Raw genomic sequence first — 16,881 nt, 5'->3', positions numbered from 1 at the left:
CGAGCTATTCCCAAGATTAGACAATGCACAACCACTAGTAGCAAAACTGTTAAAAATCAAGTGAAAGTTTAACAAAAGACGACAAAATGAGTAAATCAAAACCATTTAAACCAAAAAAAAAGGGGGGGGGGGTGGGGAAGGAGGGGAAGAAAAGAAAGACTATGAGATATCTATCATAAAGGAAGGGTGATGAGGAGTGCAATGTAGAGGGCCCAGGTCAGGACGATCCAGTGGAGTGTGAAGAGGGGGTTTTTACCGTCGGCGAACTTGCGGGCGACAAACTTGAGAGTCTCATCCAGGATAATGACTGGTATGGAGATCTTGAGCACAGCCACCCACTCCTCCAAACTGAGAGGTGTGATCTGGAATATGACCTGCACCAAACGAATAACAGCAAGTCAGTGTTTTTCTCCTTCTCCACAAAATATAATAATTTGTATAAGAACGTTTCCCTGTCTGTATCCAAGATCAATGCACTGCATACAAAAGATTATAAGACTGACAGTCAACAATACAAGAAACACTAAGCATTGACAAAAAGATGACAACATGGCAAACATAAACTTTGTGCATGGATAAAGAACTAAGGAGTGTGCAGAATAGTACACTTGACAATAATAATCGTAATGATGTTGCATTGTAACTAAAGTCTAATAACTCCTGCAGGTTTCACAGATTATATATATCTAAAACAGACATAAATGAATAAAAAGGAATTCTAAAGCATATTTTAATTGCCTTCAGAAACTGAAGTGCTTTATAATCAATAAACAGTGTTGCATAAGAGTAGTATATGTAAAACAGCTAAATAGGCCAATATTAATGAATATGAGGACCCAAATAAATACTGCAGTTACTTACGGACATGACATCGACATAAAGGATGAGGAAATGAAGAATCATGGAAAGACAGATGGCGCCCACCAGCCACTTGTTAATCCAAGGAGGCATGACCGTCAGAGACTGATTCTCACTCAAGCTGAAAATGTCCCATCATGGTTACATGGAAGTTACTTGCCCACTTACTGAATTGTTACAATGATAGTTTAAACACATTCATTAACTCATCTCCTTGTGCCATTATGGCTTCTCCCATAAACACTTGCTTCCTGGCAATTTTTGTGTGACCCAATATGCACAAGGTGAAGCCAGTGTCAAATGAGAAGCCAGCAAGGAAAGATGAGAACAATGAATGTGTTTTTAAATTTTGCTAAAAAAAAAAAATTCATATTTTTCTTTTTATTTTAATGGGAAAAGCAAGATTTTGTAAGTTGGGCTTTAACAACAGATGCTTCTACTCTAAATCATATCCTTGTCAAAATTTTGGGTTGAAAATGACCATGTTTACAATTGTATGTAAAACACAGGTCTGCAATGATTTGAGGAGGCCACCAGTTTTGTAAAATGATGTCACCAAACAGTCGCATGTGAGAGCCGTCAAAGTGGGTGTCTCAGAATGCTGGCATCCTGAATTTAGAGCTCATGCAATGAAATTTTGAATCAGAGTACAACAATGAAAAGTTAGGCAGACTGGTGAATATTGGCATGACAAGGGAAAGTTTCAACATAATGACTGCATGATTAAACATTGCAATCATTGTGGAGAATACTGGCATGACTGCTATGCATGAAAATTAGAATACCATTGCAAAACTGAATGAACTTCCATCTTATGTCCGTACTGGCAGAAGACTGCATAAATCCTTTATCACAAAGTACTCCCCTCACAACCTTCTCTTTCAAAGGCAGGGCACAACCAAGGACAAGTCTGTTTGCCTGCTTCTTATAACTTTTGCCTTTCAGCAAATTACAAGCTCTCCTTATTTATCACAACTTATAAGCTGTAAACTGATAAACTTTGGCAAGTTAGCAACACTTCTAGCAGTATCACTCAACACTTCTTATCCACCTATGCATCAGAGTCTGATGCACCAACCCTGGAAGAAGTGACAGCAGCAGTCAAGACAATGAAGAGCGGCAAAGCACCAGGGGCAGATGGAATAACAGCAGAGATGTTGAAAGCAGATATAAATGTGACAGCTCCCAAGCTGACTGAAATCTTCAGGCAAATTTGGGAATCAGGGCAGGTCCCTGTTGCGTGGAAGACAGGGCTCATCTTCAAGTTACCCATGAAAGGAGATCTTGGAGACTGCAATAATTGGAGGGGCATAACACTTCTTTCCCTCACCAGCAAGGTCTTCAGCAAGATTGTTTTGTCAAGACTGACGGCAACTCTTGAGAAAGACCTCCGACCACAGCAAGCAGGATTTCGCCCTGGGCGATCCTGCTCCGAACACATCTTCATTCTGCGACAGATTCTGGAGCAGAGCAACGAATGGAACACACCGCTGTACATCAATTTCATCGACCTGGAGAAGGCTTTTGACAGCATCCACCGCGAGTCCTTATGGAAGATCCTGAGGCATTACGGAGTCCCTGCAAAACTTGTTCAGGTCATTGCAATGCTGTACAGCGATTTCAAATCCCAGGTTGTCTGTGACATGGAGCTCACAGACCCCTTCAACGTCAGTACCGGGGTGAAGCAGGGCTGCATTCTGTCGCCGTTCCTCTTCATCCTGGCCATGGACTGGATCATGAAGACTTCCACCGACAGTGAGAGGAGAGGGATCAGATGGACCATGACTATGACAGCAACAACAGCGCTGGAAGACTTAGACTTTGCTGATGACATTGCCCTGCTGTCACACCGCCACCAAGACATGCAGAAAAAAACAAAGACCTTCTCAGAAACAGCTGGAAACCTTGGCTTGAATGTCAACGCAAAGAAAACGAAAAGTCTGAGAGTGAACGCCAGAGTCCAAGACAGCATCAAACTAAATGGAGAAGAGATTGAGGAAGTTGACAGTTTCTCCTATCTTGGGTCCAAAATGTCAAACACCGGGGATGCGGAGGTGGAGATTCGAGCCCGACTGGCGAAAGCCAGCCAGGCCTTTGCCTCACTCAGGAGCACATGGAAGGCAAAAAACATCAGCCAGCAGATCAAGCTGAGAATCTTCAAGTCAAATGTGATCAGCACCCTCCTTTACGGATCAGAATCTTGGAAGATGACCAAAACCATCAGTAACAAGCTTGACGTCTTCCAAAACAGATGCCTCAGGCGCATACATAACATCTTTTGGCCAAACACCATCACCAACGAAGAACTCCACCGAAGAACTGAAACAGAGTCCATCACCACGCAGGTTCAACGAAGGCGTTGGCGATGGATTGGACATGTGCTCCGCCAGCAGACAGCAGACAGCAGACCTCTCCAGAGTCGCCCTACGATGGACTCCAGACGGCCGAAGAAAACGAGGCCGCCCAAAGGAAACTTGGAGAAGAACAGTGGAAAGGGAGATGAAGGGAAAGGGCTGGACATGGGGTCACCTAGAGCGGGTTTCAGCCGATCGACATCGGTGGCGGACTCTGGTTGAGGCCTTATGTGCAACCTGATGCACGAAGAGGAATAGATAGATAGATCAGAGTCTGTTTCTTTTTCCAGAAGAGTACATAAACATGGCAGCTTTCATAAAGTGTACATTTGATGCAATTGTGATAAACAATTCAGCCAAAATTTTAATCGGATATATGATTCAAAGCATTAGAAGCTATCATTTAAGCCCAACCTACCATTTCTCTTCTTTCTCCTTTAACAGTCTGACCTTTGAAAGAAAATTTTCCCCAAAAAGTCCATTCACTTAGAAACAATTTAGTCTTATCATTTTCATACTTTTCGTGTTTCTTTAACTACTAATGCAGAAATAATTTTAAAGAACTGCTGCAACAAATAGCAACAAACACTGCAAACAACACTGCTGGTCTCAAAGAAAAAAAAGTCACACAGAATTAGACACATACATATTATATGGATGATCTAATAGTGACAGGGTGGAGTGTAGGGTAAGGAATAATGATCGTGCAATTAAAATATGTACTGATAAAAGAAGTGATGACCATATACAGTGACTGAATGGCAATTATATATATATATACACACATTCACATAACAAATAACATATATAAACAATGACACTGTACACTGCAAAAAGTGGTTGGACCAAAAATGACAGGACTCATAAAGACTAATAAGTCTGCAGATAAACATGATATAGATGAGACGTTTTCTCAATATATGAACACAAATGACAAAGAGGGAGACAAACAACTGATTTTTCAGCAGGGGGAAAAAGCTGACATATCTGCCAAGTGAAATGCAGTGGCGTTTGAAAAAGGACCATGAATACAAGTACGATAACTCGTTAATTTTTTTCTTGTTTTAAAACTATCTCGTCAAGTCATTACCAATCCTTTTCATTTGAAACATTGCTCCTTGAAAGTTATTTCAATTGTCCAACTGGACAGGGGTTGCTGGTTGGTTGATTGGTTTGGTGGAAAAGTACTATCAACTGAAGGTGATTTCGCACTACAAAAAGGGGTGGGGGAGAAGAAAAGGAAACTGGAGTACCTGGAGAAAACCTGATGTCACACATGGAGTCCAGAGATGTGCTAAACCCTGGGCCCCTCTCTCTCTGTGCAGTGGTGATAAGCTAATGTTTACACCACTACACTATCAGGTGCCCCAAGAGGTGGGAAAAGTGGGACTAATTATAACATGTAATTTGCAAAATCTACAGCCTACATTTTCTGGCAATGTTTCAAATGAAATGGTCAGGCCAAACCGCAGCATTAGTATGAAGCAAGAATTTGTGAAGGAATGCATGGGTGCAAGGCAGCAGAGCTTCCCGAAGTGTGCCGCAGTCCTGAAAACTGCAAACCACAACAGCTGACCTAGGAGAAGCAAGCATATTTAAAACAAGGCATAGATAATCTGAGACAGACGGTGTAGAAAAGCTCACAAATCAAATGGCTTAAAAAATTAAGCACAAAGGAAGGGTTGAAAATAAAACTCAACTATTTTCACAAACTGAAATATAAAGACGTTAGGGCATACAGCAGCAGAAACGCTAACTGTTACATGTAAAGACGAGAGCACGCTGAGATTTTTATCACTCAACATGACATGACAGACCAAACCTAGCTTCTTGTCAGCTACTCTAAGTACAGTGTTCACTCAGTACACTCCATTTGTAACAGCAGGTTCACTGGCCATAAGTACAATCCATGGATATGCATGCTACCCTGTCCACTCCAAAACCCTATAATTTTTATTTTTTAGGTTCAACCAAACTATGAACAAAAGCATGCTCTGGTTTTCCCAAAAAAGATAAATTTTGGATAATGTGGAAATTTTAGTGCAGAATTTACATTTCAAAATCTTTGACCAAAGTAAGGGTCTGTACTCAGATAAAATAGACTCTTTATGTGGAAGAGAATCAAAAGATTCCAGATTTGAAGTTAGTTTAATAATAGGCAAGCTGCGATTGTCAAAACAGAACAAAATGGGTAAGTATAGGCCTGCGGTTCTCAACCTTTTACTTGTGACGCCTCCCCCCCTGACGAACACCGGTATGTCCGCGACCCCCCTTAGCCAGCTAGGTCTTAGCTAACCTCGAACGCCGCGTCGAGGAAATCAACAACGGAAGAACAAAGTTCGTATCTGCAAGAAGTATAACTGTTAATGAAATTTTACTAAAGCAAATTCTGCGGTGCTAATAAATATTATTTTATTGGACACTCACTTTGATTAATGAGAAGGTTGAGCCTGCTTGCTGTTGCATAGAGAAGCGAACCTGTGTGCGATGTTCGTACCCACAGGTTGAGAACCGCTGGTATAGGCAATAAATTTTTCATCTCCTCAAAGCCATGAAAGAAGTAGCTTTTAAAAAAAAACTTGCTCTCTGCCATAAATATGCTTCTCAGCTTGCATTTTAGAATCTAATAAACAAAAGTACTCAAGAGCAAAATTTTCAATAATAATAATAATAAAAAAAAGTACAAGGATGATAAAACTTTCCTGGATCTCTGGCTTTGACAGAGTGGCTGAAATGCAATAAATTCATGGATACACACTTTGCACATGTACAAGCACGTGCAACAGTGCATGCACACACACAGGCACACACACATATATACAGAGACACTCAATATAACAGGCAAGGGCTTTACTCAGTTGTGAAAGCCAAGCACAGACACACCCCATGCAGGAAGTTTCCCAAATTGGCTTCCCAAACCTTACACACAACAACCTTAGACACCAAAGGGGGTGCTGCCTTGGACATTTGCCACCAGAAAAATGTATTAGCATTTTCGAAATGAGAACTATAATTTTCCTGTTTTTAATGGAGCACCTTAATGAGAAAGTGACGACACATAGATACATCCAGCCAAGATGCAGTTTCTGTGGGGTTCAAGCTATCTTGGTCAGGGTTATTTTGAACTGGTTTCAACTGTAATTTTTGTTTAAACTATGGTATTAGGTGTGAAAAAAAAGCTTGAAAAAAGTAGAGTAAAAAAAATAAACCATTTAAGGATTAAAGACTGAAGAAACTGATTTTTCTTTCCTAAAATTTTTATGTTTGTTTCTTAAAGTTGTCCTGAAAATTCCGTATATACTGACATCAGATTGTGAAAATTCTCTGATCTACTAAGATATCTAAAACACTGTCATTGGTCCAGTTGGCACCCCCCTTTTCTGTGTGCAAGGTCGTCTGACCATGCAAAGAAAAACAAATCTGCAGGAAATCAGTAACAGGGGAAAATTATAGAGCATTCTCAAAGATAATACTACTTTCTGTCTCACTTTTTAGCATATTAAGGCAAATTTGTATTGCTTGTTCCCCCTTTAGTGAGCATAGGTTGTCACAGGCAAGTTATGGGAAAACACATAAATCATCCTATCAAAATGTTACACTGTTAAAATATAAAAATAAGAAAAAAACATAATGAATAATAAAATAATAATAAAAATAATAAAAGTGGTAGTACTTTGACCCTAAATACATTGATTTTAAATGATATAAAACGGTTAACATCACATGATGTGTTCTGTTATGTTCCCCAAGGTCTGAACTAAACCTATTTAAGAAAATGAAGGAGTTGCTTTTTATTTACCAACCTTAGAAAGGAATTTTCTATTACAGGAAAATGATATTCAAAAAATGTGGATTACCAAAAAAAAAACCAAAAAAAACCCTTATGCATTTGTCTAAAAAAATATCTGGTCATTTTTGGAAGAGTTTATCTCAATGTCAATCTAAGTAAATTTAATCCCGAATTTAAAATGCAAGTGTTAACTACAGAAACTAACTGGCCACCAAAGATCCACAAGCCTTTCCCCTTCCACCCCCAAAAACTTTTTCATCTTAAAAAAGAAAGGGAAAGGAATAAATTTATAAAAAGAAAAATATGGACAAAAATAGAAAACAAATAGGAAAATATTATATATAAATAAATTTGTAAAATAGCTTGATAAAAAGAAAAAAAAATTAAAATAACTTTTTAAAAAAAACTACGGAACTTCCTGCGTTATGGAGTGGTAGTGCTAGGCTGCAAGCTAAGTGCCACCCTCACCTGTTCAAGGCGTTGAGCATCTCAATGACCACAAGCACCGACAGGGCCATAGTCATTGGCTTCGGGTGGCTGAACACATCACAATCGATGCCGGCAAACATTTCGTCCTGAGCCAAGCACTGGGCCTGATGGGTCTGTGGGATAGAGTCTGCATTAGTGTGCACATTAAACTATCATGCATGAGTTGCTCCGCAACCACCTGCCTGCCCACTGGGGCTGTATGTTGAGGGCTTAAGATGTTGATGAGGGCATTGCAGTCTACTCCACCTACATACCGATGACCCTGCATGAGCGCATGTGGCTACACAAGCAAGAAAACTTGCAGCTATTATTCCTTATAGCCACACTTTTTAAAAAACATTTTTTAATTGAGACACTTAAACAAAGGAATAATGAAAAGAAAGAAAATCCATCACATGCTGCAATAAAATTAAAAAAATGAAAACATCTATAAAAAAAATGGGGGCACCCTGAGGCATGGAGGCTGCATGTTAGAGAATTCCCACAGTGGAATGCTCGCTGAAAAAGACAATTATGCCAATAGGATTAGGCGCAACAAGTGTGCAAAGTTTTGCTTGGAGCCTGACTGCGGCACAACCACTGGTGTTAAGGGGCCAAATGGATGGATTTTGTATGGAATGCTCTCAGGCATGGCATGTGGAAAGCCCATGACTGTAGTACAATTGCATTTCTAGTAACCATTTGTAATTGGGAGGATGACAAATAAGTATAGTTAATGCATAAATGTTTATTTCTAGATTACAGTACTTGGAAATACCATATTTGTCACCTATTATAATTATCCAAGTTAATGAATAAAGGACTAAAACAAGCACAAAACACTGCTGTTTTGTGACAACTTCCTTTTTGACTCAAAGTACTAGATTTGCTAATGTATTACTTTGTACCAAGAATATTAGAATGCAGCAGAAAAGAACCTAACATGACCTAGTGGGAAATCTTGACATTAGCCACAGTGTTATTTCCACTCCAATAGCCATGCCTGAAATGTCCTTACAAAACCTGATTCGCACAGAACATCAAGAAAACTGGCCAATAAAAGCTGGGGCAGGTAAGAGTGGGAGGGGTGGGGGTGGGTACAAGGACGCGCTTGTGCTTAATGTGCGGTCATGATGCAGAAATCAGTTTGGAGAATGAAAAAATTCAAGCATGGACAACACTGGCAAACACGTATATACAAGACAGTGAGATGAGGACGCAAAATGAAAGCGCAGCAGTGTGACGATGCCCATTATTTACCTGTTTAAGGCGTTTAGCATTTCAATGGTTACTAAAACAGATAGTGCCATAGTCATGGGTTCTGGGGCCTGGAAGATGTCACAGTTGACGCCCTTGAACATCCGAGGCTCAGCTGGACACTGCATATGATGTGTCTGCAAAGGGGGGCCAATTTCAAGAGTCATGCTACTGGGAACAAGCTTGAGAAAAGTGTCATGCCCTCTGTTAAGACTAAACAGTACAAACTAGGTTAGTGGGCAAATATAACTGTGCTAGGCCACAATAGAGTTAATTCGTGTATTCACACTATCAACAATTTCCTTAAACTGGATTGGTGTGAATCACTTACCTTAATCATGCAAATCAAAATGTTAGATATCAAACGTACATGAATGTTTTCAGTTAACTAGTAACAAAGAGACATGCATGATCCAAAAGTTCCAGGTACATTTAATACCTTGGCTAGCTGCTATAGGAAATGTGAAGCTAAGTGATTTGCAGTGTCTTGCACAGGGTGGAGCACAACTCTTCTTCTTCTGCATTTACCTTCCCTGATAGGCAGGTCGGGAAGAAGGGGAAAAGAGTATGTGGGGGGGACAGCGAGTTTTCAGCCTCTGGTCACTGTCAGAGGCACAACCCACCAGGAAATAGAGCCTCCAACACAACATCTCTACTTAACTGACCCCATGAGAAACATCTTTTTCCTTCATTTTTAAAATTTATTATTTGTTTAAGGCCAGACACCGGTCGAAAAAAAATTTTTTTTGTTTCACGGGATAGCGCGGATTTTTTTGTATCAGCTATTTAGCCCTTGAATGGAGTTTCAAAAAATGGTTTTACTGCACTCGTCGCGCTATCGGTTGCCATGGAAACAATCCAAAATGGCGCCAAAACAAACAATTTTAAAAGCTAACTCCTTCTTCAATTTTGTGAGTAGACTCAAAATTCTTTTTGAAATAGTTACCTAAAAGACAGATCTACATTTCTATGATAAATAATTTGCGAATTCCTCTTAGTTTTTTTTTTTAATTTTTTTTGTAAAAAAGTGTGTTAAATTTTAAGAAATTTTGATGTAAAACGGTATAACTACCAAACTACTAAGTAATTTTTAAAAATCTATCATAGAAATGTTTATATATGTATGAAGAAAAGCTCAACCAAATTGCAGATCTATATCTCTTGTCAAAAAGAAGGAGTTAGCTTTTGAAGTAAACAGTCTCTAACCAAAACAAGGAACTGAGAAATCGCGGAAAGAAAAACTGAAAGCTTAGTAACTTCTAAACTACTCAATATTTTTTTAAAAGCTCTCATAGAAATGTTTAAATATGAATAAAGAAAACTTCAAACCAATTTTAGGCCTGTATCACATGCCAATATAAAGTTATAAGCTTTTGAACTAAACAAGCTTACTAAAACAAGAAACTGAAAAGGCGAAGGAAAACAAAGTGAAAGCTTAGTAACTACTAAACCACTAAATATTTTTTAAAAAGCTCTCACTGAAATGTTTACATATGTATGAAGAAAACTTCATTCAAATTTTAGGCCTGTATCACATGTCAATATAAAGTTATAGGGATTTTAAGTAAACAAACTGTAACAAAAACAATGAACGGAAAAAGCGCGAGCAGAAATATCAAGCTTAGTAACTTTGTTTTATCTAAGCCTTTCATGTAATTTACCTGCTGAATGAAAAATATAACCATCTTTCAATGTGTTACTACATATAACTTTAACATTACTAATAAAATTAATTATTTTATTCACTTTTAGAAAAGTCAACATGGTTGTGTTGTGTACCCAACTGCTGACCAGGCTTCAGAGAAGTACACAGTAATAAAAACAATGGTGTTTGCAAACACTGAGCAACACAGTTATAGGTTTAGTTAGTTATATAGAAGTTCAGTGTCCACTAGCTTCATGGTTTTTGCCATCTTTGGTCTTTTGCTATCTAACATTTAGTGATGATGTCGCATATTGCTTCCAATTTTTGCGAGCATCTACTGAAGTAGCAGCATTAGTAGGAAACACTCTCATCTTTCTTAGCCTTCAGTTGCAGGGTGATGGGATGAACATCAATTAAAGAAATTATTTCAAAAGCTTATAGGGGAGTATAACCAATTCTTGCAGCCCTATGCTCCACTGGGGGCAAATAGGAATAAGAATAACCTATTCATGAAATCTAGAGATACATCACTGACTGCACCATAATTTGAGCAGCTGCTCATGTTCTGTTCCTCTGTATGCTAGGATTATTTTATGAATTACCTCTGTAGTCACATGGATTAAAGATGGTTGATTTTTGAGGCTAGGGGGTATCTTATTTTCTGTCAAAGATTTCTGGGAAAAGCACTATAGCTGTCTGGCCTTTTAGGGGTCTGACAATGATGTGCTCTCTAGACACTGAATGGCTACAAACTTGACTAGATAGCAGTTTTCATTCTGTTTGTTAGGAATGTTACACATAGTTGTCTTCACATTCTGTTTGTTACATTTGGTTGGAGTAAGACCATCCAACCCCCACCCAACCTTTGTTTTCTGTGCAAATGATGTAAGCTCTGTTTCCCTACATTCCTGACAAAGTACATAAATAACTAGCATTGCAAGTTGACTCAAATGTGTAAATGTTCACATCTAGTCCTGATTACTACCGAGATTTGCAGCAGAAATGAAAACTTCGCTTTATTTTCAGCTCGCTTACCACATGACTGATGGTGTTTTCGACAGCCGAATTCGGTTCACTAAGTTACTTTTTTTAGCTGCTACGACGGTCTAAGAATGTCCACGTGGTTTTTATTTTTTTGCACGTGGTATTGTGAGAAGAAATGAGCGTCTGACAGTCACAATAAACATTTAATATCAACGTTAATGTCTTAGAAAAGAAAATATCCCAGAACAAGCTTTGAGTTGCGTCGCATTTGTTTATACATCCGGAGGCCATGACAGTTGCCTTGTGGGATACCCGAGCACAGCCGAAGCGTGTTCGTGTGCCCTATGACCCCGTCTAGGTCGGCATTAGTGAATTCTGATTGGCTATATGCAAAGTATGTTACGCATGCGTCCATATAAGGAAGTTTCCGACCCTTTGTGTCGTCTAGAAAAGAGCTTGTATCATAGCTTGGGGCCTTCTAAGGGTTTTGACTCAGCCTTTGTTTGAAAATTCATGTCATGACCTTTCGACCGATATACGATGTGACACAGTTGCCCACGTGGCGAGGTGTGTTGCTATGTCTCAAACATTCTCTATTCTCGCTAATTCTGCGCTCGGGAAAAGTAAATAGGATAGAAGTAGATGTTTTCATTGACAAAATAGATATATTTCTAGATTATTCTATGAAAAACCACTTGGCGAGTGAATAGAACAAAATATGAACTTTGACAGTATGAAGTAATCTGAAAATGGCCAAAATGTAAAATTTTTGACAATTTTTCGACCGGTGTCTGGACTTAATCTTCTACCCACTTATCAACTGTGAGAAGAAAGCACCAACGTTAAAACTATGCTTAAAGAATGCTTGATACTCTCTAAACGCTGAACATGAGACTGCACTGCATAACATGACAGAGACCACAAACATTTACATCTTAATTTGTTGAGAGCAAGAAAGTATCTAGCAATTCACTATACATTAACCTATATGGTTTATACATGTCTTGGAAATAAGTAAGTTGCTTTTATATCAAACAAAGCACAAGCTGGTAATGCCAGATAAGATTCTCAAATTCAAAGCTCGAAAAACAAAATAAAAGTATGCTTACATGGTGGATTATGCAACCAGTAAGAATGTTAAAAGTACTACTACTTGTTGAACTCAAAATATTTTGTTACCATACCCTGCTTATGCTACAGTGAAGCAAACTGATTGCTATATATAACTATCACTAAAATTTGTCTTCTTCCAGAAAGCTTCATTAACAAGTATCTTATTTTAACAACTAGAAATGTTGATTACTTAGAAACTTACAATCACACATCAAACAAATGCAGGGACATCTACTTCACATATGATGTCATGCATCTTCACACAGACGAGGTCTATGTGAGCCATAAATAGTTGGGACAAGGAAGGGGTGAGGGTCAAAATAAAGACACACACACATGCATAACCATTCACTCATGTCTACCACACTAAAGAGTATAACAAAGGATTTCTATTCACTAATTAGCAAAAGAAAAATGTTAGATATCATCACAGCCAGAATGTCTGGGCATCAGCAATTTCTCGCTGAAGTATAAAATCTTTTCTTTGAAACCATTATACAATGTTCTAAATGACTCATGATAAAAACTTTAAACACCTGAAATGAAAGTGTGTTTGATCAGCATCAAGTTGCATGAATAGCTGTTAAGTTTGTTGGTGAAAAAAATGGCAGAAAATTGTTTTCTAAATATATAACCCCTCATCAACCACTTATTCACATGCACATGTAAGCATGTGCACAAATATATGCAAACACATAATTATTTTTATACTTAAAACACAGGTATCCAAACAAACAGACATACACACACTCTCTCTCTCTCTTACACACCCACACCCACCATTATTAAAATAATTAAGATCTTTAAAGGCAGAAAACTCCTTCCACTTAAGCATGATTCAAGAAACAAACAGCAGTAGCAGAAAAATGATCAACTCACTAGCTGGTAGTAGTTAAGACGTGGGCCTTTATCATACAACATGAACCACCATGCTGCAGCTCCCACGGTGGCACAACCGACATAGACTGTAATACAACAAAACCAGTTTAACCACTCTCTTCCATGTTAGATGACATAATAATAATGCAGCACAGTAAGGAAAAAAACTCTCCAGGGAGATGGAGGTAATAATAATAAAGGAGGAAATACAGCTCCCAACAGAGGTGGTCCTAAGGCAAGCCTTAAAATCATCACAAGTGGTTGCTATGTGAACAAGTCATTGCAACTTTAGATTATGTGGAGAGGTTGCTCATTTCTTAGTGCATGCCACAAATCTTTGGGTGTTGGCATATGTAGTCTGTAGTCATGACATATCTAACAACTACCAATAATATGCTTGTCTAGACAGCCTTAAGGCAATCATTTTGAATAGGTGCATGACCAGGTGTCTTAGTCTCTCACATAAGCACACACACAAGTAACATCACTTACTTCCAATGGCCATATAACGGAAGAAAAGCCAGCCAGTGATAAGGCTTTCACGAGGATTGCGGGGTGGTTTTTTCATAATGTCGAGATCAGGGGGGTTAAATCCGAGGGCAGTGGCTGGGAATCCGTCTGTCACCAAGTTGACCCACAAAAGCTGCACTGGAATTAAAGCTTCTGGGATGCCAAGGGCAGCTGTGAGGAAAATGCTGCAAAACAAAATAACAAAATCTGACCTCTTCCCCTGTAACAAGACACGCTGCTTTATGCACACTCCAACAGGTTCTATCAACTGCTACCTTGTGTTACCTTTGAAGTAAGATTTTCCAATTATTTCTCAGAATCAATGGTGAAAAGTTTTGTGTAAATTGGATGTAGCAGGTAAAACAGGGCATAGCATTGGAAAACTTGAGTTCCGCTTACAGGGTCGGGGTCCAGGGGCCGACGTACCCCTGGTGGGGTGTAGGGGCAAAACCCCTACTGGGGGGTCAGCTGAAAGATTTTCAGTTTTTGAAGCATTAATTTCACCCTTTTCCTGCAACGTTTTGCAAATATTTTCATTCACAATAACATTAACAAGACACACACACACATGTATACCAAACATAAATCCATTGGGACCAATGAAACACACACACACAAATTATACTTATATAATTATTTACTTGGCTGTCAATAAAACTAGCAGGAATTGTCACAATATCAGCTTGCGTTGGTTTTTTTTTCTATGCACTGTCAAAACTAAAGAATGAAGACAGCTTTGTTTGCTTCTTTGGTTTGTCTGCGACAACTGTCACAATGTTCAACTACTTGGTCAGCGTTTTGAATATCCTCCCCAGCACCCTTCTGGCTGCTGACAACATTCACTCCTTGGTTAGCATCTTCATTATCCTTGACACTTTACTAGGCTGTCAATAAAACTAGCAGGAATTGTCACAATATCAGTTTGCATTGTTTTCTTTTCTATGCACAGTCAAATCTAAAGAATGAAGACAGCTTTGCTTGCTTCTTTGGTTTGTCTGCGACAACTGCCACATCAACTAATTCGTCAGATATATCCTCCCCAGCATCCTCCTGGCTGTTGACAACATTATCCTTGACAGCATCTGCTTTCTGGCCGTTGACAACCCTTTCTTGGTCAGGATTGTCATTCTGGCTGTTTGTTTTCTGCTTCTTGCTAGATTTTCTTTCGAGCACTGCTTCATCCAGTATTTTCCTTTTTTCTTTTGCTTTAGACGGCAGTTTCTGATCAGGTTCCAAGCCCATTTCATGGCAAAGTTTGTTCCTGGTTTCCTGGTTTGTGGCTTTTCTTTCTTCATTGTCAATCCAAGCATTCCTCATGTTCTCAACTAGCTGCTTGCTCACAGGTTCTTTGATGGGGTCTGCCTTAGCAAAGTACTCCACTGCTGTTTTCTTGGCTGTAGCCAGTCTTGACTTCACAGTCTGCATGGCCATGTATGTGTCAACATCCATGTTGGTCTTTTCCTTGGACAGGATCTTTCCCATCTCGCTGAAGGTGGATTCCACAATTGGGCCATGGAAGCAACTGAGCAAGGCTTTTGCTGCTGCACACAGGAGAGGAAACCTGTCCTGCGAAACTCCACCCCACCACACATCCACAGGTGCATCTTCTGAGGCACTGCTTGGACTCACGTCGTAGGTGTACTTGTTCACCTCCCTGTGAAATCTATCCACTGTGTCCTGGTCATTCTGCACTAAGTTTGTCCTTGAAGGAATCTGGCCCAGCAGTTGTCTTGCCTGCGTTGTGTTCCTCATGATAGGATCTAGTACAGAGCAGATCTTCAGCACTTTGTTGTTTACAGGCATTTTCTCTTGAAGGTAAGTGCCACACTTCACAAACGCTTCTCTCATTTTGAGTCTGATAGACTTCTTCACTTCACTTCCTTGGGCTGCTTCTTCATCGTCGAACGTACCACAAGCTTTTTTCTTTGTACTCGCAAATGCCGCGCAGCGTAAGAACTGACTAAAGCCAACACGTGTGGCGCGCAAAGGAAGTAACACAAAATGCAAGAATCGGAGACCGTTTGGGAACCGGAGACCGTTTGAGTACAAAATGTGCTACTGACGAGGCGAGCGCGATCGGCGTACGCTACTTCGAAATCGGCGTAAGTCAGAAGTCAAGTCGGCGTAAATGCGCCGAACGGCGTACAATGCTATGCCCTGGTAAAAAAATAAAACTTTCATAAATTCACATCTCTCACCCACCCCAAAACAAAAAAGTTTATGAGTAAATCGATACAGATATATTAGAATAACCATCCCCACCCCCAAACAAAAAGCTTATGATATAGATATATTGAGTAAATCAATATAGATATACCAGGTTAACTCCCTCCTTCACACTTAAAAAAAAAGAATCCAAGAATAAATAATATATTTTTCATACTTGTTCGAGCATTTTAGTTTTTCTCTTATGTGTAGATTATGATTTTCATTTTTAAATGCAAGTGTCAAGATCCTACAATCCATTTCTGTGACAAATATTTCTAATAAACAGAAAATGAGTTACAACACAAGTTATAAATTTTTCACAAGGTACCACAAAGATGCTCCATGGTAATCCACAGGCAAGTCAATGAACAAAATATACACAGACTTCAAATACAAAATGTGAAAAGTCTGTTTAGGTGAATTAAAAACTTTCCTGCTCTTCTAACACCCAGTAAATGTCTTAGAAAAGAGACGTCACTCACCAAACTACTTCTCCAATGTTGGAGGAAATCAAGTAGCGAATGAACTGTTTCATGTTGTTGTAAATAGCTCGCCCCTCCTCTACAGCTGACACAATGGTTGAAAAGTTATCGTCTGCCAACACCATCTGTGCACTGCTGTCAAGGAATTCTTGATTTAGAGCAATGCTATCCCTGCCCAGGCCAGTCATGTCATCCTTATAAAATTCTCAAGGTATTTAAAGCCAATGAATGAAACCAAGCCATACTAACTGTAACCCTTACCTTCCATCTTTTCTGAGCTTGCATTTTATTTATATTTCAGAGTTTTTTCCCCTTATTCATAGAGTTTATGTG

At 39.1% G+C, this 16,881-nt stretch overlaps 2 protein-coding genes across 5 annotated transcripts in view; both read right to left on the bottom strand.

Annotated features, from left to right (window-relative positions):
* LOC112562356 (calcium-transporting ATPase sarcoplasmic/endoplasmic reticulum type-like) overlaps positions 1–16,881 on the bottom strand; it is a 48,552-nt gene that overhangs the window by 13,347 nt on the left and 18,324 nt on the right. For 2 of the 4 annotated variants that reach the window (XM_025235588.1, XM_025235585.1), the window contains exons 20-25: positions 16,549–16,675; positions 13,841–14,043; positions 13,349–13,434; positions 8,731–8,864; positions 862–979; positions 257–374 (exon numbers count right to left, since the gene is read on the bottom strand). In XM_025235588.1, coding sequence (XP_025091373.1) covers positions 257–374; positions 862–979; positions 8,731–8,864; positions 13,349–13,434; positions 13,841–14,043; positions 16,549–16,675 — 786 coding nt within the window. Of the gene's footprint in view, positions 1–256; positions 375–861; positions 980–7,470; positions 7,605–8,730; positions 8,865–13,348; positions 13,435–13,840; positions 14,044–16,548; positions 16,676–16,881 lie in introns of those variants that run through there. The other 2 variants (XM_025235587.1, XR_003098848.1) reach the window with 2 other exon arrangements.
* Positions 14,222–16,018, bottom strand: LOC112562357. The gene is made up of 2 exons (XM_025235589.1): positions 15,769–16,018; positions 14,222–15,688 (listed from the first exon to the last, which is right to left on the bottom strand). The coding sequence occupies exon 2, from the start codon at positions 15,659–15,661 to the stop codon at positions 14,798–14,800; it is 864 nt and encodes a 287-aa protein (XP_025091374.1). The 5' UTR covers positions 15,662–15,688; positions 15,769–16,018; the 3' UTR covers positions 14,222–14,797.

This window comes from Pomacea canaliculata, linkage group LG4 (genome assembly GCF_003073045.1).
Source record: "Pomacea canaliculata isolate SZHN2017 linkage group LG4, ASM307304v1, whole genome shotgun sequence".
NCBI classification, from domain to species: Eukaryota; Metazoa; Mollusca; class Gastropoda; order Architaenioglossa; family Ampullariidae; genus Pomacea; species Pomacea canaliculata.
This window is presented reverse-complemented; position numbering and strand designations above follow the sequence as displayed.